Source organism: Rhinatrema bivittatum, chromosome 7, assembly GCF_901001135.1.
Source record: "Rhinatrema bivittatum chromosome 7, aRhiBiv1.1, whole genome shotgun sequence".
Classification (NCBI taxonomy): Eukaryota; Metazoa; Chordata; class Amphibia; order Gymnophiona; family Rhinatrematidae; genus Rhinatrema; species Rhinatrema bivittatum.
The window spans coordinates 242,807,542-242,833,918 of record NC_042621.1 but is presented as its reverse complement, the minus strand read 5'-3'; the positions used below and the strand labels follow the sequence as shown (position 1 = coordinate 242,833,918).

The window sequence follows — 26,377 nt, the reverse complement described above, 5'->3', positions numbered from 1 at the left end:
AGATAGTGATATGTTTTCCTGAGAAATGCAGCCAAGAACTGATCTATAGATATGGAGGTAGCTGACTGAATTATTCCAGCTGTGACTCCTCAGTATGCCTGGAAGGTGTTGGTGGCAAAACAGACCAGGTCTGTAGTGACCTTGAGCTGTACTGGCAAGGCATGGCCTCTTCAGGTAGAAGGGGATGGGTCCTGCTCTAACTGCTGCATAGGTATAGTAATGTTTCCTTCTTGATTCTGAACCTGTACGTGATTTGCTCCTTAGACCGTGCCAAAAACTTCCCTGGTCCTGTATATTCTCTCTAATGGATACCTCCTCCTGCTTTGTTCTCTCTCCCTCCTTAACCATATTTATTAAACATTTTAGGGCCATGTTATCCATAGTTCTAAGCAGCTTATAGTCAAATATCTATGTTTTAAAAACAAATAAAACATGACTAACATTAAAAGTTTGGCCCAGAAACCAAAAATATTATAAACAGAATAAAATGGCAGCAAATCAACATATTATTGAAGCCTGCTAAATAAGTGGATCTTTAACTTTTGCTTAAAAGTTTTAAAGCAGACCTCTTTCCTAAGAGGTTCAGGAAGATTGTTCCACTGCAAAGGGCCAGGAGTATCCATAAGATTTTATTATACTCATTTAAAACTTTTAATTCTTCACACCCCCCCCCCCCCTTCCCCCCGCAGCCGAGTCTGCCCCGGTCAGTCTGCCCTCATCACCATACACACACACCACCTCTCAGATACATTGTACCATTCACTGAAAAGTTCCCACAAAGAGCAGAAGAAAACCTTGTATGAGACTAAGACAAACCAGACAAAAAAAAACTTTACAAACAAACACACTTCAGCGCAAGGACAACGATTTCTCAGTTATCCCCACCCCCTTTTCCGCTCCTCCTAACCAGCTGCCATTTCTACTCACCAGGAAGAGTCATCATGCCAAACACCAGGTCCTTAAAGACAAATCAAGTTTGAAATTAGCATGTTAAATAGTAGGTGCGAGAGTGTTTGTACATTCTTTATTTTCGTGCATATGTTGTTTATAAAATAGCAAAGTACACATGCACTTGCAAACCATGCCCTGATTCGCCCCAAACAAGTTCACTTGTTCATGCGTACTTTTCCACATGAATGCGGATATATGCGCCTACATGACCAGTGTCTAAAATTTGGTGTGCGCACGTACAAGCCGTTTTTCCACACATAGCACTTTTAAATATTTACTCATGATTTTGTACCTAATGCAAAGGAGGGTGAAATGACTTCAAGCTCACAAGGAATGTCAGTGTGATTTGATCCCTGGGTCACAGCCTGCAACTCTAACCTCAGACCTGGCGCCACTATGTGTGCAAATTATGCAGTTGCCCAGGGCGGCACACCCAGATGCCAGCATCAGAAGCAGGGAGAGACCTATCTAGCCATTGGTAGATCCAATCCCAATGACGGCAGAAGCAGAAAGCTCGTGCGGCCACTGGCGAACCCCATCCCACCAGCGGCAGAAGAAGCAGGAAGCCTGCATGCCAATCCCAGCGCAGAAGAGGAAGCCTGTCCTGCAGCTCTTCATGTGCTGGCCCTGTGTATTCAAAACTCAGTGTTAGCACTTCCTTTATGCTCATCTTGAGGAAGTGCTAGCACCATGAATGTTGAATAGTGGGGGAGCTGCAGAACGACTGCTCTCCCCAACAAACAAAATAAATCTTCGAAACTGAAGGTAGAAAAGTAAAAAAACAAAAAAACACTTTTTATATTTTATGGAGAATGAGTTGCAGGAAAGGTTGCAATTAAAGTTGAAAATGATGCATATATGTGTGTTTGTGAACCCTGCTTTGGGTGTGTGTGTGTGTGTGTTTGTGTGTAAGTAAACAGGACCCTGCCTGGGATGGTTGGGGTGTGTGAATGGGAGCCTGCCTGGGATGGGGGTGTGTACACGCATGCATGCATGCATGCATGGGAGCCTTCCTAGGATGGGTGAGTGTGTTTGTGAATGGGAGACTGCCTGGGATTTGGGTGGATGTGGATGTGTGAATGTGCTTGTCTGGGGGGGTTGTGGGTATGAATAGGAGCTTGCCTGGATTGTGTGTGTGTGTGAGAGATTGGGGCTGCAGGTGGAACCCAACCTGCCAGCAGGCGACATGAAATGGAGGGCCTGGGGCTGCTGGCAGATCCTAACCAAAGAGGAGCTGGAGACACCTTGGGTGGAGGGGGGGGGGGGGGGTGGTGAGTTGTGCTTGTGTGTACAGTATATATATCTATAGATAGAGATCTAGAGAAAGGAGAAAGTTTATGTACCCCACTAATCCATGACAATTTCAGAGTGACTAGGAATCAAAAGTTCCCAGGTATGGAGAGAATGCATTTTTAAAATGCTTTTTAGTTTTATTTTTTCGGCTGCTGTTTGATGTCTATTTTTAAATATTTTATTGATGTTTGAGACATTTTAAAAAATTTGAATGAGTTTTTAATCAATTTTATTTGTCGTCTGTTTTTGAAATTAGTATTTTTTTATTATTATGATTATGTATGTATTATATTTCTTGTTTTTGTTTGAGGAATGGTGATTATTTTTTTTGTTGCATTGCATAGAATGTTTGGCTTCTTGTGGTTTCCAGTTCAGGTTTTGTCAAGTTTGTATTTCTACTTTATGGTTGTTCTAGTCAGTATTTTCTGAGGCTCTGATTATGTTCTGCATGTGTGAATGAGGGATTTCACAGGGATTTCTGGTTGGAAATGCAGCAGTGCATATAAATATAAGTGATATGTTTACCTTAGAATACTGTACCTTAATATTTTTCATGTAAAATGTTATACATGCATAACTCAACTGTGTGTGTGTGGAGCAGGCCAGGGGTAGGTTGTGCAAGGCTAGAAGGTTTGCCTAGGGCATCTAATACCCTTGCACTAGCCATGGATTCCTAAGAAGGGGGTGAAGACCCAGGGGTTGGGAGGTGTCAGGTTTTAGAGTTTGTATCGCTGGAGGGAGCTGGTCTTTTTTTTTTTTTTTTTTGTGAGTCTGGGATAGAGACTAAATGAATGGAGGGGGGGGGGGGAGGGAGAGAGTATCAGACAACAATTGTTTACATAGGGCAGCAAAAAAATTAGCGCTGGTCCTGTCTAACCACTAGGCCACACCTCCAATCTGTGTAAAACCTGCTCCACAGTAGGCAGCTACAATCTTAATATCTCTGCCCAGAGCAACTAAATCTGTTTATGAGCCTGCACTGAGAAAGCTAATAGCAATTTGTTTCCAAAGAATCTTGAGTTGCTATGTCTGTTGGTTTTTCTCATAACATTACGGTTCATCAAGTATTAAATTTGCTTCTGGTCCTCTGTGCTCGTTTTGTATCTTGATGGTACCAGATTCCATCAGAATTTCATAAGACCTATTTATTAAGAATTTCTGCAATATGCCTACTGAGAAACACCTTTGCATTATTCATCCATTAAACTTAGAAGGTTCTGGACCACTGGGAACAAGAAATTGGACATCTGAACTAAAAGTTGAAGGATCTTTCACCAATGTAGGTGTCATAAGGCTCTTTTCTTATGCCTGTCCTTTTTTTTTTTTTTTTTTTTATTTTTTTGCAACTATGGGCTGGAGCCTTAATCAAGCCAATGATGTTTCCTAGGCACTACCCAGATAATTATTTTTCAAAAGAGAAGCTATTAGATACATGTGGTAGACGTACCCATATATTTTGCACCTATGTGGGCTGTTTGAAAATTGTCCATAATATGAATTGATTTTGAATAATTCCACATCCTTATTGGCTAAGATTAGGACAAATCCATGTTATAGTGACAAAAATTACAGGCTGGTCTTAATTTTACCAACTGGAGTTAATTCTTGCTGGGATCTCCTTAAGCCTCAATCCACAACTGAAATCCACCTATCTTATCCTTTTTCTCATTTTCTTCCTTTTCTCTTTGTTTTACCATCCTTCCACATCTCTTCTTTTTCTGATTCTGTTAGTTGCAGTGGTCAAGAAGAAACTTCAGTTTTTAATGTATAAAATGATTTAATCTGAGACTTTTACTGCGGACTAAAGTTTTTCAGTAGTTCAAGTTCTAAACTTCTCTTGGAGTAATAGGAGAAAATGGGTTTGAGGGTGGTTAGCTATGTCATCTGCTGTGGGCTGGATTGGACTTTTTCAGTTGTACACGGTGATAGAGTGCGAGATGAGTGAAGCAGATCTCTTGTTCCCTTGGTTTCTGCTCAGCAAGCAGCTCTTAAGCTTTCTGTGTAACAAGCAGAAAACTGCCCAGCTAGTTCTCTTCCTTCTTTCCTGCTTCTCCTTAATGAGCTGTTCTGTTCATCTTCTCAATGAGCAGCTCTCCTGTTCTTGTAGCTTCTGCTTTACCTTAGCTAGCAATTTTCCCCACAATATTCCTGCAACTCCTTCGCTAGCAGTTGTCGTGCTTAATGAGCAGCCTCTCTACTTCTGCTGGTTTCCTGCTTAATCAACCTTTTTCACCAGCTTAATAGCCTGCTTACTGTTTTCTGCTGTCAAAGCTTCTGGGCTCCTTTCCTGTTCTATGCTAACAAGGCTGCATTGCTGTTTTGTAACATTTCAAAAGAAACAAGCAAACCATAAAAAAGGGTAAAAGTTCTTTATTGGGTAGTCATTAAGGGGGTAATTTTGTAACATCACAAATAAGCCAGCAAATATGTACACAAGTTACACCAAATTTCAAAGTGGACTTATGTGCATACGTTCGCTTTGAAAATTATCCTGGCAAAGCTGGTGCAATTGTATATGTATAGTTAGTTGGTGATCGTAGGTTTGCAGAGGATATTTACACAGAGAATTTTTAAAATTAAAAAAAAAATGCATAAAGTCCCAACCCTATCCAAACTCTACCCCTTGGATTGCCTCTCCCCTGCGTGCATAAAAATATGCACATGCAGTACACTATGCATGTAATTTTACAAATGCATTGGTTGCATAGTTATCTAAAGGGCCATTAATGTCACGTTTCTGTCATTCAGAGAAATTTTCAAATTTTTTTTTTGTATGTTTTTCATGGGGCCCTTCTCTCTCCTTAGGTTTACTAGGTAGGTTTTCTTTTTCAATTTTTTTATTGCATTTTCTGTAATTTTCATCATCTACCATATGCATCAGTACTGGTGAATCAATTGGTATAATTGTCTCTTGTAAAATTGAGTTGTTTTTCACCTTGTTAATTTTTTGACTGATATAATAAAGAGGGTCAGCAGCTTCAACAAATACCCTTGGTGCAGACACATCATGTCTGTCATGAGTCCCCATGATAAATGTGTGTGCTGCCTGGGAGAAAACTGACATCAAGGAGTATGCAGAAAGAGGACTCCTACAGGATGTGGCTTTCTACTGGAACTCATGGAGAAGCTTTTTGGGAAAAGTGCATCAGGCCAATTGACTTTGGCATTGAAATCAAGGAAGCATCAATTTTCCTCAGTACTGAGTACGCAGAGGCTAGGAAAGAGGGATCATGTTATAATACACCCCCCCCCCCCCCCCCAATCTGAAGAAAGTGAAGAATTCTGCTTAATCGGAACTGGCATTGTGGAGTACTGAAGTTGAGCAGCAGATGAAAGCTAAAAAGCACTGACTGTGGACCCTGTTCATGCGGAATTCCAGGGAGCCGAAGTTTAGGGGATTTAGGGTTGCCACCTTAAAGTGTTTTCAGATAGGGGAGCTCATTTTTGCATCCATCTCAGGAATCACAACTATCTTCAAGGGCCAAGATGTCAGCCACCAATCTTATTCAGGTGTCTGTCCCAGGAAGATGTGACCACTCTTTCAGCTTCTTATGCTGAAATTGGAATCAGCAATTTTTGAGGAGGTCTTGGAGAAGAACCAGGTAGTGTTGGATTGCAGAATTGCAAGCAGCGGTGTATTGGCATAAACATCATTAGTAGGCTTGCAGACAAAGACCTAGGTGCTGCTTCAGACTCTTGTAGCAGCAGGTGGAAGAGTCCCCCAGTACCAGTTTCTTTAGAAGCATTGGCATCAAGAACTGCTGCACCAGTGTCCATTTCCAGTTCATTGGGGTGGGGGGAAGCATCCCCAAAGCGCAGAAATTCATCGGGCTCTAGATGACAACAGATACGAGATATTCTCACTGAGGCTTTATCTAGCCAGATGCATATTTGGACGGAACAGCCAACTGAGAACTCCTGGTAGTATGCCTTTTTCCCATAGGTAGGTTTTTTATGGAGTACCTCTATGCCAATTTTATAAAAACAATAACATAGGATAAACCATTTCCTTTATCTTTATTTAAAAACTTCTATATTGCTCAAATCCAAAGTTCCAGAAGAATTTACAGTAAAACATTCATAATAAATCATAATAAATACAGGAGAGTCCATATTAAAAATGCTTGACATCCTCCAGTTCATGGGCTACACAAAAGAAATTGTGGTCCATGAGATTCTGCAGGAGAGATAAGGACAGTGTGAGAGAGCCCCCTCTCTATGTAACCAGTGAATAAGCAAGCGGACACAATATACAGTGTCTGGAAGGCTCCCGTATTTGAGAAACAGCAACTGCCTCATCAGTTAGTTGTAGCCAAATGTGTTCTCAAAAAGGCCAAGAGGTCTTTTGGTAATTTCTGTTTGACTGTTATGTTTAATTTATTTGGTATTTATTATGAATGTTTTAACCTCTTTGTATGACACCTAGAGCTTTTGCAGTAAGCGACTTACAAATGCTGTAAATAGATAACCTACTCTTTAATGCCCCCTGGTAAGGATGTACATACTCTTGACCTAATCGGGAGGAAGATTTATCAGAGAGCTATTTAATGAATGATCACATAACTTCCTATTAATTCTTTATGGATCAGTATATGCGAAACATACTGAAAGAGGTGAGGGGTGTGTTGGAGCATCTCTCTCAGGAAATGCATAATGCCCTAGAGTTATTAGTGGACAAGAAATAGTGTTGAAAATGCATGGTCTGTTCAATCTATGATGTTTCTGAAATGGCATAGATAGTTTGTAGTAGGTATTAGTGCCTGTAGACTTGCATAACTGCAGGCATTAAACCTCAGACAAGATGTTGCATTTGATTCAGTTTTTCAAGGTTAATTGTTATAAAACATTACAATTGAAAACATTGATACAATTTTCATGATTTTGAAAACGTTTTGAAATTTTGTAATTTTTTTAATAACTTTTATTTTAATTGATATCTTGCTAGGTCCAAAGTTTGTTTGATTTGAATGTTATGAATTAAGGTTTTATTTAATTATTTTGCTGTTATGATTGAGCCGCTGAATTTTTCCTTTTGAAAATGGTGTGTTACATAGATATAAATACATGTCCAGGAAAGACTCAGATTTGCCATGCATTAGAGAATCATATTGGAGATAAGGTCAAGGAAGTGGTGGCTGAAATTAAGGATCTGTGTGCTACTCTTCAGACCCTCTCAACTGCCAATCCAGACTCCCCTTCCACATCTAGGAGGTATTCAAGTGGGGGTGCCAAGGAGGTCGTCCTGTCTTCTGAGGAGGACCTTATGCCTCCTTGCCCCCTCAATAGCAGGAACATCGCTCTTATCCCAGAGCGGTTTTAACTACATGCAGAAGATCATATCTGGGATCCCACAATCCATACCAGAGAACTTTCCTATCACGGAAAGGCTAATCTTTTATGTAACTTGGCCCACGATGAGATCAGACACTTGGGTTCTCAGCATAATCAAAAAAGGATATAGATTATATCTTTTAGAAACAGATTACCCTCACCCGGAGAAGTTCTTGGTTTACTTCTCAACGTTGGGAACTGCTGCAAAAGGAACTCTCCTCTCTGAGGCAGATGTAGTTGAACCTGTTTCACCAGGGGAAAGAAGGTAAGGGTTTTATTCCAAGTACTTCCTGATTCTGAAGAAAACATGGAGACTCAATCCTATCCTAGACCTAAGGGCTTTGAAACAGATACCTAGTAAAGGAAAAGTTCAAAATGGTTTCCATGCACCCCCTATTCCTTCATAGAAAAAAGGGGATTGGCTATGCTCCCTCAATCTAAAGGAAGTTTATACCCACAGAGATTTCCAGGTCACAGGAATTATCTCAAATTTCTTAGCATCTAGACAGATGAATCCAGAACCAGTGGGCTATGCACCTCTACCAGCAGATGGAGATGGAGCAAAGCTGACCTCATAGTATATATACCCCTGCAGTAACATCAGCCCGCCAGTATTCTCCATCTCCAGCAGATGATGGACGTGCATCTCCCTACTTGGGGATTGCTTTAAAGTTTAGGAGAAAAGAAGGAAATTAATTTGCCCCCCTCTCTTGTGGTGATACCTTAAGGTCCCTCCCTCAGTTGTAATTTCCATGGTCCCTCAGATGAGTGCCTTGGTCCAGTAGCTGGCTTTTTAGCTGGCATAGCTGTAACAAAAACAAAAACCCAAAAAAACAACAACAACAAAAAAAAAAAACCCCTGGTAAAAGGCAGGCAGGTGCATGAAGTTGAGCCTAGCGGTGAAGGTATATAACCCTCTCCCCCTGTAGCTGCATACCGTGCTTATACTCAGCCAGGACAGGCTGAGCTCACGTAAAGTTTTAATTCTTGAGAAGGGGAGCTGAGTAGGGATTCCTCCCTCCCTCCCCCCCCCCCCCGGTATATGTCGAGCAATCCGACTGCCGTTCCTGCCTCTGGTGCTGTTTGGGGGGGGGTTGGGGTCAGACCGCGGTGGCGCCTTTGCATGCTTTTTGTGATTAAATGTTTTGGGGTAGTTTTGGCTTGTGTACATGGTAGCCAGTTTTTCTTACATTAGGTTGCCACCCTTGCTGGGTAATCATTAAATAACAGGATTCTGGCCCAGTCATATTCCACTACTCCTTTAGCCCGACATGCTGTTAAAATCTTTGTTTTATCCGCCCAATTAAGAATAAGGGCAACTACTGGTCTCAGACGATTGTTCTCTCTAATTGGCCCCACACGATGAGCTCTCTGAGATAACTGGACTCACCGAGACGTCTAGGCCAATCGCCTCCGGCAGCCATTTTTCAACAAAAGAGACAGTTCACTCTTTCAATGTCTCCGGCATTCCTATAACTCGTAAGTTGTTTCTTCAATTTCTGTTTTCTTGGTCCTCCATTTTCTCAGTGCTGCATGCTCTTTCTGTAAGGCCAGGATTTGCTTCTCTACTCTGACTACGTGGTCTTCTTGTGCAGACACCCGCTGTTCTACTTCCATTAGTCGCTGAGCCTGTATTTCTAGTTCTTTATTCTAGTCGATCGTAGATTGTATTTTAGATAGCCGATCTTCCAATACAGTTGAAACACTTTTGGAAATAGTATCAGAAGAAATGATCCTTACTATCGCAATCACTTTTTCCATCTCAGCTCTGGGGGGGGGGAGCCTGCAGCCATTTTAGATTGAAGCTGATGGCCTTTCTCAAGTGTTCTAGCAGATTTCCCACTCATATCTTGCCGCTTCCTTATAACAAGCGTTAATCAGTTACTCCATGTGAAAAAAATCTATATTTAGTGCAACCGTGGTATTAGCAGGCTTTTACAAGTAATCAGAAGGGGGTCCATGGAGTTCAGCCAGCTTCCATCATCAGCAGCCGGCAGGAAGTTTTGAAAAGGAAAGCATCCATATTGTTTTTCTTTGAAAATTAATGGCTAAAATGTATATGTACTGAAAATGGCCACATACTTTGCACCTACTAATTTGTGTCAGTGGCCGAGCAGGGTCATAACAACACGCATACATTTAAGCATTCAATGTGCACATGTACTGTTTTACTCCTTACCTAAACACACCCGTAAGAATGCATCTTTTTAACTTGGCTGAAAGTTCTCATGCTATGAAGCCCATGCATCCTTTTAGCTGGATAGAGGAGGCTAATTTTTAGCCAGGCTAATTTGCCCAGGTTTGAAAAATGTCTTCTGCATATGTTATTGCATAGTGTTTTTATGAAATTGTTCATTAAGCTTTGCTTAAAACTCAGAAATTTGTCACCTTCTGCTAACAGCTTGTAGTTCTACAGAGCGTACATTACAAATTCTGTTTCATGTCATATGAATGTGGCATACTTGCCAGGAGGAGAAATTCAAGGTCAAGTATAGTACTTCAGAATCAACATTGTGACTATTTTAGCTGCTTGAGACCTGAAAAGGCCACTCTAAAAGTAACCTAAACTAAAGGAAAAAAAACAGTGAATCAAGAGAGGATACTCCCTAAACTAATACTAGTACTACTGAAAAACTGTATAGCATAGCCACATAATACTAGAAATCAGGAGACTGTAACTGTCTGTCTGAATCTAGCTGAATTACCTGGGAATTATCTTATCCTTTGCATCCCATCAGTCAAGTATTTTTTAAAAACAAAACAAGAAACACAAACATGAAAATAGTATCTTGGTGAGATTGATCTTATTCTCTAAATCTACATAAAGATTTAAGTGTGTGGACTCTATACGAGGCATCTACCTCTGTCGAGATGCTCCTAATGGTAGCAGTCACTAAAGAGACTGGCATCCTCTGTTTATTCCTTATACAACAAAGAAATATGAAATCTCAGATCAGGTCTTCCACAAAATTGTGCATTCTTTTACTTAAATCATCTAAGAAGTCTCTGTTTTGCTACATCGTTGGTGAGATAGTGAAAAGTAAATTGAGATGCCTTACCATGAGATTATTCTTGTACTTGAAATCTACATCAATAGAACTGGAAAGCGATCGAGAGCTGAACCATCTTCATCCTCTGTAAGTGGTGAATTGCACTGAAAAATCAATAGCAACCTTAGCAGAAGAAATAATTTATCAGAGTAACATATCAAGCACTGGCTAGACTGGTGCCTTTCTATCCTAGTATTCATTAGGAACATATAATTTTTTATGAGCGAAATGAGAGAGACTCACTAAAAGACACTTTGGAATTACAACCTGACATTTCTCTTCACATATTTATCATTCAGAAGAAGTGGACATTGCTTTGGGAATATGGTTCTTGTCATGGCCATTAATGAAAAGTAAAATATAAAAAATCTTTTCCCACCAATCACTTGTGCACTGCTTTAGTACATTTCTCATAGTGTAATAAATGGAGTAGTGAAGATAGCAACAAAGCGTGAAAAAGTAATTACCTGTGTTAATAATTGTTGGGTTCCTCTTTTTAGCATTGCAGTCTTTGTGCTTCTTTTGATCTTCTTTTTCTGACTCCCCACAGATAAATATAGTACAGAGTTCTAGTTGCTATATTGATCTCAGAGAATACTTTGTAGGTTTTGATATCTCTTAAAAGGACCGACAAAAAAGATGAGTAGAGCTTTCAGAGAACACAGTACCTTTGTTGGAAGTAATTTGATGTATAGGTCATCTGATGAAGGGGTCTGTGAAGACTTAAGAGCTCATTTAACCCCAGTTGCAGAAATCTTTCTGAAATCTGGTAATCATTTTATTGAGCTCCTTCATCCTCACAGATAGCAGTCTTAAATCTAGCCAGACAAATTTTGTGAATCTAAATGAATTTTTAGCCAAAAACCTAGTTGATTAGGTTCTTTGAATATTGACCCCCTTAGTGGATCATCTTAAAGATGCTTAGAACATTTTTGGAAGAGTTAGGAAACATGGAAAAAACTGTCTTGCTGTATCTCATGATATGGGTAAAATAAAACAGATACAGAAATACAAAAAGCAGTCTTAAATTAAAAAAAAAAAAAAGACCATGTTGGAACACACAGAAAAAGCTGCATTGTTATTTAACTGCATAGAGAAAAAGGACACATTAATTTTGATAAGTTCTTATAGATTGTTGCAGAATTTAACTCTATATAAATTAACTTCTTTTACTGTATTGAGCGAAAATAGCTTTTATTTTGCCTCTGTCTATAATATTGTGAATAATCAAAATCAATATGTACACAGGGAAAAGTGCACATTACAAGAAATGTCAAATGCGTATTGGACTTGGTCTCAAAATTGTATTTTATTTAAAGTAACTTCAGTTTATTTCTGTGTGTTAGATATTGTCAAAATTTTACTAGGATATGTATCCAGGGGGTTAAGGTTAGATACTTTGCTTATATATGTGTAAGAGAATAGAGATTATTAGTTCTTCTGTATAACAAAACACTTTGTATTTAGATTTTAGATTTTCAAAGCAAGTTATGGTTGGGTACAGTAAGTTGGTTCGTACCCCAGCGGGCTTACACTCTAAGATGCTGGTTACAATCTAAGATGCTGGTATACTGAAGTACAAATATTTTTTGCAAAATGATTTTTTGCAAGAAAATGTTGCAAAATGGCAAGCAGTGTGCAAAAGTGCTATAATCTAGGCATTATGTGCAAAACTTTGCAAAAAAAAAAATGTTGCTGTAGTAAACTTTTGCATGTAGACTGTTAAAGTTTAAATCCCCTCTGGGGAGATTTGTGAAAATGGGCATGTGAAAAAGGCTTCTCATGCCCGTTTTCACAATCAAAGGAAAAACTTCAAATAAAAGTAGTTTTGTTTTTCTTGTGGACCTAGGTGGAGAGGGAAAGCTGGATTTTGCACAAAGTAGTACACAAGCTGTGTTAGGGGCCCCTCCCCAAATAAGACCTACCGTCATAGGCTCCTAGCCCCTTGAGTCAAAAAGTGCTGCAATGGTGGGGGCTTTAGAAGCCCCCATCCCCTTGTATCTAAAAAAAAAAAAAAAAAAAAAAGTTAGCAAAAAAAGTTTGCCCCCCCTTTTCCCTGCCAAGCTTACCCAAAAGCCTGGGGTGTCTTTTGAGGGCAGCACAGGATCATGCATTGCCATGGCTAGGAATGCATGGAACATTTTGCACAAAATTTTGCCACAGAAGCAAATGAGCTCATTTGCATCCTTAGTAAAATTTTGTTAAATGACTGCTACCACATGGTAAATAGTACGGGTCAGTACATTGGTCTCTGAGTTTGTACCTGAGATAGAGGATGAAGTGACTTGCCCAAGGCTACAAGAAGCGCCCCAGTGCAAGAAGCAGGATTTGAACTCCCAACTTCCCTGGTACTCATCCTTCTGCTCTAACCATTAGGCTGCTACTGGACTCCTTTTAAACAACTTTTGGTTATAACAAATGGAATTCATGTCCCCAGAGTCAGTTTTGTGTCGTAGTTATTACAGCAACTAAGTTCTGTTACAACAAAATCCCCTTTATAGCAAATTAAGCTGTCCTCAGTTTATTCATAAGCAGGAACCATTGTATATGTACTTTAGTGAGTAAATTAATCTGATACTGTGCTTCCACTTCAGACTCAAAATGCTGACACACAAAGCAACCGTGATGCTCTTTTTGAAAGGAAATAAACAGGTAAGTTTAAAATATCTAAAACATAGATTTAACTTGGGGAACCTTTTCTTTATCTCGAATACAGCAGGGGGATGCTTAAAATCTTCTTTTTTCTAGTGCAATCAGGAAAATTACGAATCTAGTTCTTTATTGGTTCATTTGTGTATTAAATAAGGTCTTATCGTACCGGTTTACAATAAACTAGGTGTAAACCAATTAACACTGAACGTGCAAGTTACATTACAACAGGGAAAGTGGAACTGGTCTGTTAGAAAAAAGGGATAGATTAACGATTTCTAACTGGAGAGCAGTGCATGTAATCAGAGAGCAATTGCTTATGTGGTAAATATATACAATTTTACACAGTGGAGTCTATTAGGCAAGTTATATAGGAGCACAGTTAGCAGGGAAACAGTTCCTTTGTGCGGCGGAAAGGGGACGCAACCATGGGGTGTTGGTCCGTGTGGGTTATAATTATGATTATATTCTCAAAGGACAAGCAGGATCTCTGTTCTCACATGTGGATGACATCATCAGATGATGCCTGGCACTGTAGTTCGACTTTCAAAGCTGCTTGAAGCTATGGATATCCCATCAGGCATATGCTGCCTGACCCATATCACTGCGTCCCACATGGGCCCTCAGTTCTGTTTTTTTCTGCAGAGCCTGCAAGTCACTATTCTTCACCTCAGTTGCTGCGGAGAAGTTTTTCACCTAAAATCTGCAGGAGCTGCTACGTGCAAGGCTCCATGGTTGCATTTTACCCTTTAGTCTTCCTAGGTAGGCTTTTCAATGGTTTTAAGTTTGCTTTTTTTTTTTTTCCTTTGTTGGCTGCGCAGTGTGCTGGCAACAGTGTATTGAGGTGGCATCAATCGAGGTTATTGCCCAGTATCGAATTTTGATTTTGCCTCATTGATTTTTTTCACCTGATGGCTCAGAGAGGAAGGCCAGCAGCTTCAACAAGTGCTCCTTGTTTAAACACATTAGGTTTATCATGGATCTCAGTGATAGATGACTGATTTGCCTAGAGGTCAACCACAGCATCTCTGGTTGCACCCTGTGTGGAACTATGACCCCTAGGGAACATTGCTCCCAACTGGAGCTTATGGAGAAGCTGTTTGGGAGACTTAAGCCTTGATCCATTAACATCAAGGGATCCAGGAGCTGCACCTACCACTAGCAATGCATCGATATTGGGGAAGCATAGATTCCCCTTAACACCAGGAAGGACCGAGGAGATAGGCCGTTGTCTGCTTCCTTTCACCTGAAGAAAATACAGGGTTCTGCTTCCTTGGTGCTTGCATTGCGCATTTCTAATGATGGTACATCAAACATAGGCTAAGAAGCATCAATGTCATTCTCTGTATTTGCACGATGCAGGGAACAGGGACATTCTGGTGACTGCTATGAATCCCCAAAAATGTTTTTCTGTGGAGGAGAGTTCATTCTCACTACAGTGCCAGGAATCAAATCATTCTTCAAGGTTTCAGATGTCAATCACCAATTCACATGTGATGTCCCAGAAAGATGTGGCCTCCTCTCCTGCATCACAGTCTGTCCTTGAATTAGGAATTTTCAAATAGAAGGTGGACAGAAGGTTCCAGAGGCTGTTACATCAGTGATAATTTCTAGCACATGAGGGGAGGAAACATCAGCAGCGAGCAAGAGTTCATCAGGTTCTAGTCCCCAACAGACCAGTGCTATCTTCTCTGAGGCCTTGTCTTTTAACCAGATGAGATCTGGTTCCTGCTGCTAATATACTTGTTAAATTTGGATTTTAAATATTCATGGGGATACGGATATGGATCCTGAGGGCTTGTCCAACCTCTCTGTTCGACAGGAGACTGTCTCCTCATGAAGACCTCTCCTTTGAAGAGAATGCCAGATGCCTTTCAGAAAGAGTCTAGGGCCAAGATGTTTTATATCCACCAGTTCATGGACCCACTGAAGAATATTATGGCAGTATCCATCCATGAGATCCTTCAGTAGACCCAGATGAGAATGTGGGAAACTCCCTGATCTGCAGCTCCTATGATTAAGAAAGTGGGCATGATATATTATGTTCAGAAGGCTCCCAGATTCGATGATCAACAGCAGCTACCACACCAGACAGTGGTGTGAAATCCATCAACCCTCAAGAAGGCCAAAAGGACTACAACTCTCTCCTTAGTCCCTCCCCAAGGGCACCATCTTACCCTTCATACCCTTGGGAGGAAGATTTATCCAGGGGCTATGCTTAATGCCTGCATAGCCTCCTGCCATGTGCCTGCATAACACACTCATATACTAGTAAATATGAGACATTCTGAGAGATTGAAAAGGGTTTTCAGAGAAGTTCTCTCAAAAGCAGTGTGACACCCTTGAGTTACTAGTGGACAAAAGAGATGCAGTATGGGAAAAAAACATGGCCTGCTTGACCTTTGATATTTTTGAATTGACATTGAGTTTTTGCAGTGGTGGTTGATGTCCACAAACTCACCTGGTTGCAGGCCTCAGACCTGTGATGGATGTCTCTCCATCAAGATGCTCTTACTGATGTGCTGTACAGTGAGGGAGAATCTCATAGGAGGTAAGGTCAAAGAAGCAGTGATTCAAATAATACCGCAGTGATGCTTCAAATCCTCTCCAGTGCTACTCTAGATGCACTCTCCTTGGCCAGGAGGTACCCGGATGGGGCACCAAGGAGACATTTCTATCCTCAGAGATGAAGCTGCGTCCCCTACTAGCAATAGAGACCTCACTTTGTCCCAGACAGAGACCAAAAACCACAGCCTGAATCCCAGCCAAACCTGTAATGCAGTTTTGAATGGGCCAGGGAGAGCATAACTGGTATCCCAGTATGTATGCCGGAGAACCTTTCTATTGGGGGGGAGGCTGAGGTTTTACATAAACCGTTGATCCAGAGTAAACTTAGACATGTAAGTTCTCAGCATAATCAAAACAAATACAGGATACTTCTCCAAATCATCCACTGAAATGATGACCTCACACGTCACCTAGATAGGATTTTAGACAGTGCTGGGGAGAAGCCGGCTGTTGTGGTACATGTGGGCACCAACGACATAGGAAAATGTGGGAGGGAGGTTCTAGAAGCCAAATTTAGGCTCTTATGTAGAAACCTGAAATCCAGAACTTCCAGGGTAGCATTCTCTGAAATGCTCCCTATTCCATGCGAAGGTCCCCAGAGGCAGACAGAGCTCCGGAGTCTCAATGCGTGGATGAGACGATGGTGCAAAGAAGATGGATTCAGTTTTGTAAGGAACTGGGGAGTCTTTTCCGAAGGGAGGGGGCTCCACCTTAATCAGGGTGAAACCAGGCTGCTGGTGCTAACCTTTAAAAAAGAGAGAGATTAGCTTTTAAACTAGAACGAAGGAGAAAGCAGACAGTCGCTCAGCAGCGCATGGTTTGGAGGGAGGTATCTTCAAGGGATACTAATGAAGCATTAGTTAGGAGATCCCAACAGAGAGGTTCTGCTAATAACAAAAGTAGTCCAAATGCCAGTTATTAAAAACTCACCTGAGTTAAAAGATTCCAATTTATCCCTGAATGAAAAGCAGAATGTTAATACAATCAAAAAACACATTTTGAAATGTTTGTATGCTAATGCCAGAAGTCTAAGAAGTAAGATGGGAGAATTAGAGTATATAGCAGTGAATGATGACATAGACTTAATTGGCATATCAGAGACATGGTATAAAGAGGATACCCAATGGGATAGTGCTATATCGGGGTACAAATTATATCACAATGATAGAGGAACATCTTGGTAGTGGAGTGGCACTTTATGTCCGGGATGGCATAGAGTCCAACAGGATAAAGATCCTGCATGAGACTAAATGTACAATCGAATCTTTATGGGTAGAAATCCCTTGTGTGTTGGGGAAGAGAATAGTGATAGTGTACCTTGAGTACTGTGTACAGTTCTGGTCACCGCATCTAAAAAAAGATATAGTTGTACTGGAGAAGGTACAGAGAAGGGGGACCAAAATGATAAAGGGGATGGAAAAGCTCCCCTATGAGGAAAAGCTAAAGAGGTTAGGGCTGTTCAGCTTGGAGAAGAGATAGCTGAGGGGGAAATATCACAGAGGTCTTTAAAATCTTGAGAGGTCGTGAACGAGTAGATGTGAATCGGTTATTTACACTTTCGGATAATAGAAGAACTAGGGGGCACTCTATGAAGTTAGCAAGTAGCACATTTAAGACTAATCGGAGAAAATTATTTTTCACTCAACACACAATTAAGCTCTGGAATTTGTTGCCAGAGGATGTGGTTAGTACAGTTAGTGTAGCTGAGTTTAAAAAAGGTTTGGATAAGTTCTTGGAGGAGAAGTCCATTAACTGCTATTAATCAAGTTGACTTAAGGAATGCTATTACTGGCTATTACTGGCATCAGTAGCATGGGATGATCTTAGTGTTTGGGTACTTGCCAGGTTCTTGTTTGGCCTCTGTTGGAAACAGGATGCTGGGCTTGATGGACCCTTGGTCTGACCCAACATGGCAATTTCTTATGTTCTTATTCTACCATCCACCTGGCCAAAATTGTGAGATGGACAGTGAAATGCTAAGAGAAATTAGGGAAGCTAACCAAACTAATAGTGCAGTAATAATGGGAGATTTAAATTACCCCAGTATTGACTGGGTAAGTGAAACAGGGCATGCTAGAGAGAGAAAGTTCCTGGATGGAATAAAAGACAGATTTATGGAGCTATTGGTTCAGAAACAGACGAGAGAGGAAGCAATTTTAGATCTAATTCTCAATGGCGCACAGAATTTAGTGAGAGAGGTAACAATGGTGGGGCCGCTTGGCAATAGTGATCATAATATGATCAAATTTGAATTAAAGACTGGAAAGGGGGCAGTATGTAAATCCACAGCTCTAGTGCAAAACTTTCTAAAGGGAAATTTTGATAAAATGAGAAAAATAGAAAAAAAATGAAAGGTGCAACAGGTGTGGACATCATTGAAAAATTCCATCCTAGAAGCACAGACCAGATGTATTCCATGCATTAAGAAAGGTGGAAGGAAGGCAAAACGAATTACTGGCATGGTTAAAAGGTGAGGTGAAAGAGGCTATTTTAGCCAAAAGATCTTCATTCAAATATTGGAAGAAGGATCCTTCAGAAGAAAATAGGATAAAGCATAAACATTGGCAAGTTAAATCTAAGACATTGATAAGACAGGCTAAGAGAAAATTTGAAAAGAAGTTGGCCATAGAGGCAAAAACTCACAATTAAAACTTTTTAAAATATATCTGAAGCAGAAAACCTGCAAGGGAGTCGATTGGACCATTGGATGATCAAGGGGTTAAAGGGGCACTTAGAGAAGATAAGGCCATTGCAGAAAGATTAAACTGTTTCTTTGCTTCAGTGTTTACTGAAGAAGATGTTGGAGAGATACCCGTTCCGGAGAAGGTTTTCATGGATGATGATTCTGATCAACTGAACCAAACCACGGTGAACCTGGAAAATGTGGTAGGCCTGATTGACAAACTGAAGAGTAGTACATGATCTCGACCTGATGGTATACATCCCAGGGTTCTGAAAGAACTAAAGAATGACATTTCAGAACTATTAGTAAAAATTTGTAACCTGTCATTAAAATCTGATGTACTTGAAGATTGGAAGTAACCCCCCTATATTTAAAAAGGGATCCAGGGATGATCCAGGAAAACTATAGACCGGTGAGCCTGACTTCAGTGCTGAGAAAAATTGTGAAAATTTATAAAGAATAAAATCACAAAACATTTAGATAGACATGGTTTGATGAGATACAGCCAACATGGATTTACCCAAGGGAAATCTTGCCTCACAAATCTTACATTTTTTTGAAGGGGTGAATAAACATGTGGACAAAGGTGAACCGGTAAATATGGTACATTTGGATCTCCAGAAGGCATTCAACAAAGTCCCGCATGAAAGGTTTCTAAGAAAACTACAAAGTCATGGGATAGGAGGTGATGTCCTTTTGTGGATTGTAAATTGGTTAAAAGACAGGAAACAGAGTAGGGTTAAATGGTCAGTTTTCACAGTGGATAAAGGTAAACAGTGGAGTGCATCAAGGATCTGTCCTTGGACCGGTGCTTTCTCATAATTTTTAATCCCATCAAATGACAATATCATAGATCTTAAGCTCTTATTAAACTTTAATCTGCAGCCTCTCGCCACGCAATGGGCCGCAGGCTGTATTCGGCCTTTAGTGCGTGTTGATTTTAATCATCTGTCATTTGTCATTAATATCTAACCTCAAATACTTTATTAATTTTTTTAAAAGTTTCCTTATATTTTGCATTTAAAACACTTGCTGCATTTGAAATACTAGCAATCTGAGAATCAAAGGAGAATTCATCAGTAAGTAACTTACAGAACATAAGAACATGCCATACTGGGTCAGACCAAGGGTCCATCAAGCCCAGCATCCTGTTTCCAACAGTGGCCAATCCAGGCCATAAGAACCTGGCAAGTACCCAAAAACTAAGTCTATTCCATATTACCGTTGCTAGTAATAGCAGTGGCTATTTTCTAAGTCAACTCAATTAATAGCAGGTAATGGACTTCTCCTCCAAGAACTTATCCAATCGTTTTTTAAACACAGCTATACAGCTGCACTAACCACATCCTCTGGCAACAAATTCCAGAGTTTAATTGTGCGTTAAGTGAAAAAGAGCTTTCTCCGATTAGTTTTAAATGTGCCACATGCTAACTTCATGGAGTGCCCCCTAGTCTTTCTACTATCTGAAAGAGTAAATAACCAATTCACATCTACCCGTTCTAGACCTCTCATGATTTTAAACACCTCTATCATATCCCCCCCTCAGCCGTCTCTGAAAAGTTCAAGCTGAAAAGTCCTAACCTCTTTAGTCTTTCCTCAATGATCCAGTAACATTAGCTCTCTAGCGTGTCCCGATGATACATTTACCCAGTCAGTTACTTAAGGGAAGTTATACCTCCTGTACTCTTAATATATAAGATTTTGAAAAAAAGTTAAAAATTGAATATTTAAATACTGGACTTTTGGACCGATGATTAAAAGTGACCCAACAAAGTGCATAAAATACAAGTTTCAACTTGCAAGCACAGTGGGTGGTATGATGGTCCCTAATTTCATATAATTGTGATCTCTTTAAATCTACTAGAAATAACATACAGCATTGTGAATTTAAAGTACATAGAACCACGTTGTCTACTCTGATGTTATATTAATCATGGGTTTATAGATTAAGAGAGATTCTTTATATTTGGTAATTGAAGTCTCCCATTATTACCACCCTACCAATTGGGTTAGCTTCCCTAATTTCTCTTAGCCATTTCACTGTCTGTCTCACCATCTTGACCAAGTGGACGGTAGTATACTCCTATCACTATAGTCTTCCCCGACACACAAGGGATTTCTACCCATAAAGATTCGATTTGTGCATTTAGTCTCATGCAGGATGTTTATCCTGTTGGATTTTATGCCTTCCCGGACATAAAGCGCTACACTGCCTCCCGGGTGCTCCTCTCTGTCATTGCGATATAATTTTTACCCTGGTATAGCACTGTCCCATTGGTTGTCCTCCTTCCACCATGTCTCTGAGATGCCAATTAAGTCTGTCATCATTCACTGTTAAATAATCACAACAAAAAGAAGCAGCTACCTCTCCAATTAATCACCAACCAAGATACAAGGAGAGAGGAGACACAATGTACTCTATAACTCCATAAACCGTATTCTCATAATTTTTAATCCCATCAAATGACAATATCATAGATCTTAAGCTCTTATTAAACTTTAATCTGCAGTCTCTCACCACGCAATGGGCCGTAGGCTGTATTCAGCCTTTAGTGCGTGTTGATTTTAATCATCTATTGTCATTTGTCATTAATATCTAACCTCAAATACTTTATTAATTTTTTTAAAAGTTTTTAAATTGAATCTTATACTATTAGAATCGACGTTCTTACACACCATCACCAAACATCAAAAATTGAAGAGAATACTTAGCCAGCAAATCTGTTAAATCAATCAGCTATGCTGTTTTCAATTGTTCCCAACATGAATCATGTTTCAACTGAATCTCAGTCGTCTTCAGGGGAATTGTTTTAATCTCAAAAGGCCAAAATATTCTGTTAACCCTAAAAATTAAAAATCAAAAATTAAAAACAATCAAATTAGATGACCCAGCTTCAATTATAAATCTTTAAATCCCTTCTATTGGTACAAAAATACTTCATAATAGACCATCCCAAACTCTTATTCCTTGAGAGACACTAAATATGTACCCTTGAGAGACGCTAAATATGTGTCCGGGTGAGTGTTTAGAGGACTAAGAGTTTGGGATGGTCTATTCTCTGTTGGAGAAAAGAGGTGAACCATCTGAGTGTATTGTTCGTTAGTCCAATTTCTTTCAGTCTTGTTAATAAGATGTCATGGATAACCGTGTCGAAAGCAGCCGATAGATCAAGAAGGAGAAGAATATTTTTTTGACCTGTGTTGAAACCTTTTAACACTGTATCAGTCAATGAGATCAATAGTGTTTCTGTATTTAGATGTTGGCGAAAGCCAAATTGATTTGGGTACAGTATATTATTAATTTCTAAATGCTCCACCAGTTGTTTATGGATAACTTTTTCAATTATTTTTGACACAAAAAATAGATTTGATATCAGCCTGTAGCTACTCAGAAGGTCTGAGTTCAAATTAGGTTTTTTTAAGATGGGCTTAATGATGGCAGATTTTAGATCGTCTGAGAAGTATCCTTCTGCTAAGGAAAGATTAACAATTTTTTAAATTATTGGGGCTATCAGATATGCAATTGGTTTCAATGCAACCATAGTAATAGAATCCAAAGGATGGTTAGCTGGGTTTAGCTTTCTAATTATGGTTTCAAGTTCCAGCGAGGAGACCTCCTCAAAAACGGGCCATTCACTGGCTCACTGGGAAACCTGCCTCCAAAATATCAAACAGCTTCTCACAAGTCTCAACCTGATTCTAAATTCATCAAAAACAGAACTTCTACTCATCACACCAGAAAACAGTTCCCTCACACACACTCATCCTACCTTACCAAATACTACACAAGTGAGAGACCTAGGAGTTCTAATTGACAATCACCTAAACCTGAAAGCTAACATCAACAAAACCACCAGAGACTGCTTTTATAAGCTCCAAGTGCTGAAAAGAATAAGACCTCTGTTCCACACACATGACTTTAGAACAATTCTACAATCAATCATTTTTGCAAAGCTGGACTATTGTAATACCATCATGCTTGGTCTCCCCTCTTCACACACCAAGCCACTGCAAATGGTCCAAAATGCCTCCGCTCGTATACTCACGAACACCAGGAGAAGAGAACACATAACCCCTATCCTGATGGGCCTCCACTGGCTGCCCATCCACTTCAGAATAATCTACAAGGCCATTCTCACCATATTCAAAAATATCCACCAATTCCCAGTACGTACCAGGATCAGTCCAGACAGCTGGGTTATGCCTCCCCTCCAGCAGATGGAGTCAGAGAGAAAACTGAAAGCACCCCCTATATACACTGGTGTGCCACCTGCGACCCTTCAGTATAATCTCTGACTCCAGCAGATTGAGAGGCATAACCTGCGGTCCTGCTCCGGTCGGTTTTTATTTTCTCGGTCCTGGGAAAATTAAAAAAAATAAAATACAATATAAAGAGTAAGGTAGGACAGGGGACAAGATCATTGGATGCTTCCTTTCTCTCCTCTGTCTGCCTGTCGGTCTGTGTGAATGTCTGTGTGAGTGTCTTGCGCTGCGCAGCTAGGGATTAGTGTGAGGCAGGCTCGGAGGGTAGTACCCTCCTGATATTCCCGGGTTAGTGTGTCCGCAGGCTGGGGGAGAGCTTACCGGTGGGCCGGTCACCCTCCCCCCCCAATTCCAGGCTTTAGTCCTGAAGGGGGTTTAAAAAAAAAAAAAAAAAGTTTAAAGTTTAAAGTTTTTACTTACAGAGCCATTTAAGTCCTGTTGGGGACAGGCAGTGTGCTCATTTCTCCTGACCCCGGCCTGCCCGTGCCTGCTCGGACCCCGGAGGGGGTGGCTAGCTCACCCGGCGCGCGTTTGCTGTGGGGCTCTCCTCTCTGAGAGTTTTTGGCGCCATTTTTTCGTGCTGCTCCGTTCGCGGTGCTGATGCCGCGATCTTCGGTCTGCCTGACCTGTGGAGAGGCGGGGGTGCGACTCTCCCGCGGGGGTCTCTGCCCCCGATGTGTTCCCGGGGGCGAGGGACCCTCGGGGGGGCCAAGCGCTGCCCGCAGCCGATCTTCTCTCCTCTCTCCGGAGCGGCACAGCAGCGTCTCAGGCAGTCGTCCTCCGGCCCCTCCTCCACCGGGGAGGAGTGCGGCGGCCATCTTGGCCACACGGCAGGCTGCATGCTCACATCGGAGGAGGAAATCTCTCCTCCTCCCTCTCCTGAGGCACAGAGCCCGTGCTCCCAGGCCGATTCGGGGTCTCCTCGCGGCCCCCCTTCATCGGATGGTCCGAAGAAAAATCTAAAACGGTCAGTGCCATTTTCTTCCGATTTTGTGCTTTTAATGCACAAAGCCTTTTTGCAGGCAGGATCCGGCTGGGAGGCGGAGGCTCCCGCTCCCCCGAAGGTTCCCAAGACCGCCCCCGTCTCAAGGGGGAGTCCACCGGACGTGGGGTCCTCCGGGATCAAGGGTCCCCGCCCGAGGGGGGGGTGGGGCTGAGGACCTGGGAGACACAGGAGCCGCTCCGGAATCCCCGGGGGCTCCGGACTTGCTGATGGCCGACGATCCGGGGGCTGTAGCTGGGGATGATCCCCAGGTGCTCCGTTTGTTTGGAAAAGAAGAATTAAGCTCCCTTATTCTCCACGTGTTGCAGGAGCTAGAGTTGACGACTCTGCCTCAGGAGGCGGACACGTCTACAGGGGATATCGCAATGGCAGGGATTAGAGCTCCCCCGCAGACCTTTCCCTTTCACCACAAGGTCTTACAGATCGTTTCAAAGGAATGGGAGCTCCCAGAGGCTTCCCTGCGGGTGAATCGAGCCATGGAAAGGCTATATCCCTTACCCAAGGATTCCTTGGAGCTTTTGAAGACACCCGCGGTAGATTCGGCTGTCACGGCTGTGGTGAAGCATACAACTATCCCAGTGACGGGGGGTATAGCGTTGAAGGACCTCCAAGACCGCAAGCTTGAGGTTTTATTAAAGCGCATTTTTGACGTGGCGGCACTGGGGGTCCGAGCGGTGGCTTGCAGCAGCCTTGTGCAGAGGGCCAACCTCCGCTGGGTTCAGCAGCTGCTGACCATGCAGGAGCTCCCTCCGGGCGAGGCTGAGCAGGCGAATTGTGTTGAAGCGGCGGTCGCTTATACAGCGGATGCCTTGTATGACTTGTTGCGCACGTCGGCTCGCATTATGTCCTCGGCGGTTTCAGCCAGGAGGTTGCTCTGGCTCCGTCGTTGGTCGGCGGATGCCAATTCTAAGGCGAGGTTAGGTTCCTTCCCCTTTAAGGGCAAGCTGCTGTTTGGCGAGGAGCTGGACCAGCTCATTAAGGACCTGGGTGACAACAAGGTTTACAAGTTGCCTGAGGATAAGCCTCGGCAACCTCGGTCGTTTGGTAACGCTAGGGCTCGCTTTCGGGGTCAACGGCGTTTCCGTGGGGGGAGAGGGGGTTCCCTTCCCCAGCGGCAGCAGGCGACAAGATCCCAGGCCTGGTCGTCTTCTTCCTTTCGCGGCAGGAGGCCTATACGCGGGGGCTCTTCCCAAGGCTTTCCTGCCATCAAGCCCGCACAATGAAGGTGCGCGGGCCCACTCCTCCGTGCCCGTTATCGGAGGTCGGTTGTCCCGGTTCTGGGAGGAGTGGGCCGCAATTACTTCGGATCAATGGGTCCTCGACGTGGTTCGGTACGGCTACGAGTTGGATTTTGTACGTCCCCTCCGGGATCTCTTCCTGATATCGCCGTGCGGCCCCGTAGAAAAACAGGTGGCTATAGCCCAAACGGTCGCCCATCTACAGGCTCTGGGGGCGGTGGTTCCGGTTCCCCGGGACCAGCTCAGGACGGGTCTGTATTCCATATACTTCCTGGTGCCCAAGAAGGAGGGCACCTTCCGATCCATTCTGGATCTCAAAGGAGTAAACAAGGCGTTGCGTGTGCCCCGCTTCCGGATGGAGACCCTCCGGTCTGTTATTGCGGCCGTCCACAAGGGAGAATTCTTGGCTTCTTTGGACCTGACAGAGGCCTATCTGCACATCGGAATAAGAGAACGGCATCAAAGGTACTTGAGGTTCATGGTGATGGGAGACCACTACCAGTTTTGCGCCCTCCCCTTCGGGTTGGCCACCGCGCCGAGGGTGTTCACCAAAGTTCTCGTGGTGGTAGCGGCTTCCCTCCGCCGGCAAGGCGTCCTTGTACATCCCTATCTCGACGATTGGCTCATTCGAGCAAAGTCGCACGCGGCATGCAACCGGGCGGTCTCCTTAGTGGTGCGCCAGCTGCAGAGGTTGGGTTGGGTAGTCAACTTCGCGAAGAGCAGACTCGAACCGACCCAACAGCTGGAGTTCCTGGGAGCTCGGTTCGACACCTTGGTGGGCAAGGTTTTTCTTCCGCAGCAACGCATGCTCAATCTCATGACTCAGGTACGGTGCCTGTTAGAGCTCGAGATTCCCACGGTCTGGGATTATTTACAAGTCATTGGTCATATGGTGTCTACTATGGAAATGGTACAATGGGCTTTTGCGCATATGCGTCCGTTACAAAGAGCACTTCTATCTCGCTGGGATCCCCGCTCGGAGGAGTACGGGATGGAATTGCCTTTGCTAGAGCCGGCTCGCTCCAGTCTCTCTTGGTGGTTGACTCCAGCCAATCTCCTACAGGGGGTGGACCTCGAACCCCCGTCTTGGTTGGTGGTGACGACGGATGCCAGCCTGTCGGGCTGGGGTGCGGTCTGCCAGTCCCGTGCGGTCCAGGGCAACTGGTCGGCACTCCAAGCGACTTGGTCCATCAACCGATTAGAGACCAGAGCGGTCCGCCTGGCCTTGCGTTGTCTCCTTCCACTGGTACGCGGACGAGCAGTAAGAGTTCTGTCGGACAATGCGACCACAGTGGCGTACATAAATCGACAAGGAGGCACAAAAAGCCAAGCAGTAGCGACCGAGGCG

At 42.5% G+C, this 26,377-nt stretch overlaps 1 protein-coding gene across 3 annotated transcripts in view; it reads left to right on the top strand.

Moving 5' to 3' along the window:
* Positions 1 to 26,377, top strand: part of GLRX3 (glutaredoxin 3) — a 197,430-nt gene that overhangs the window by 121,912 nt on the left and 49,141 nt on the right. For all 3 annotated transcript variants that reach the window (XM_029609995.1, XM_029609996.1, XM_029609998.1), the window contains one exon: positions 13,220 to 13,277. In XM_029609995.1, the coding sequence (XP_029465855.1) occupies positions 13,220 to 13,277 (58 nt within the window). The remainder of the gene's footprint in view (positions 1 to 13,219; positions 13,278 to 26,377) is intronic.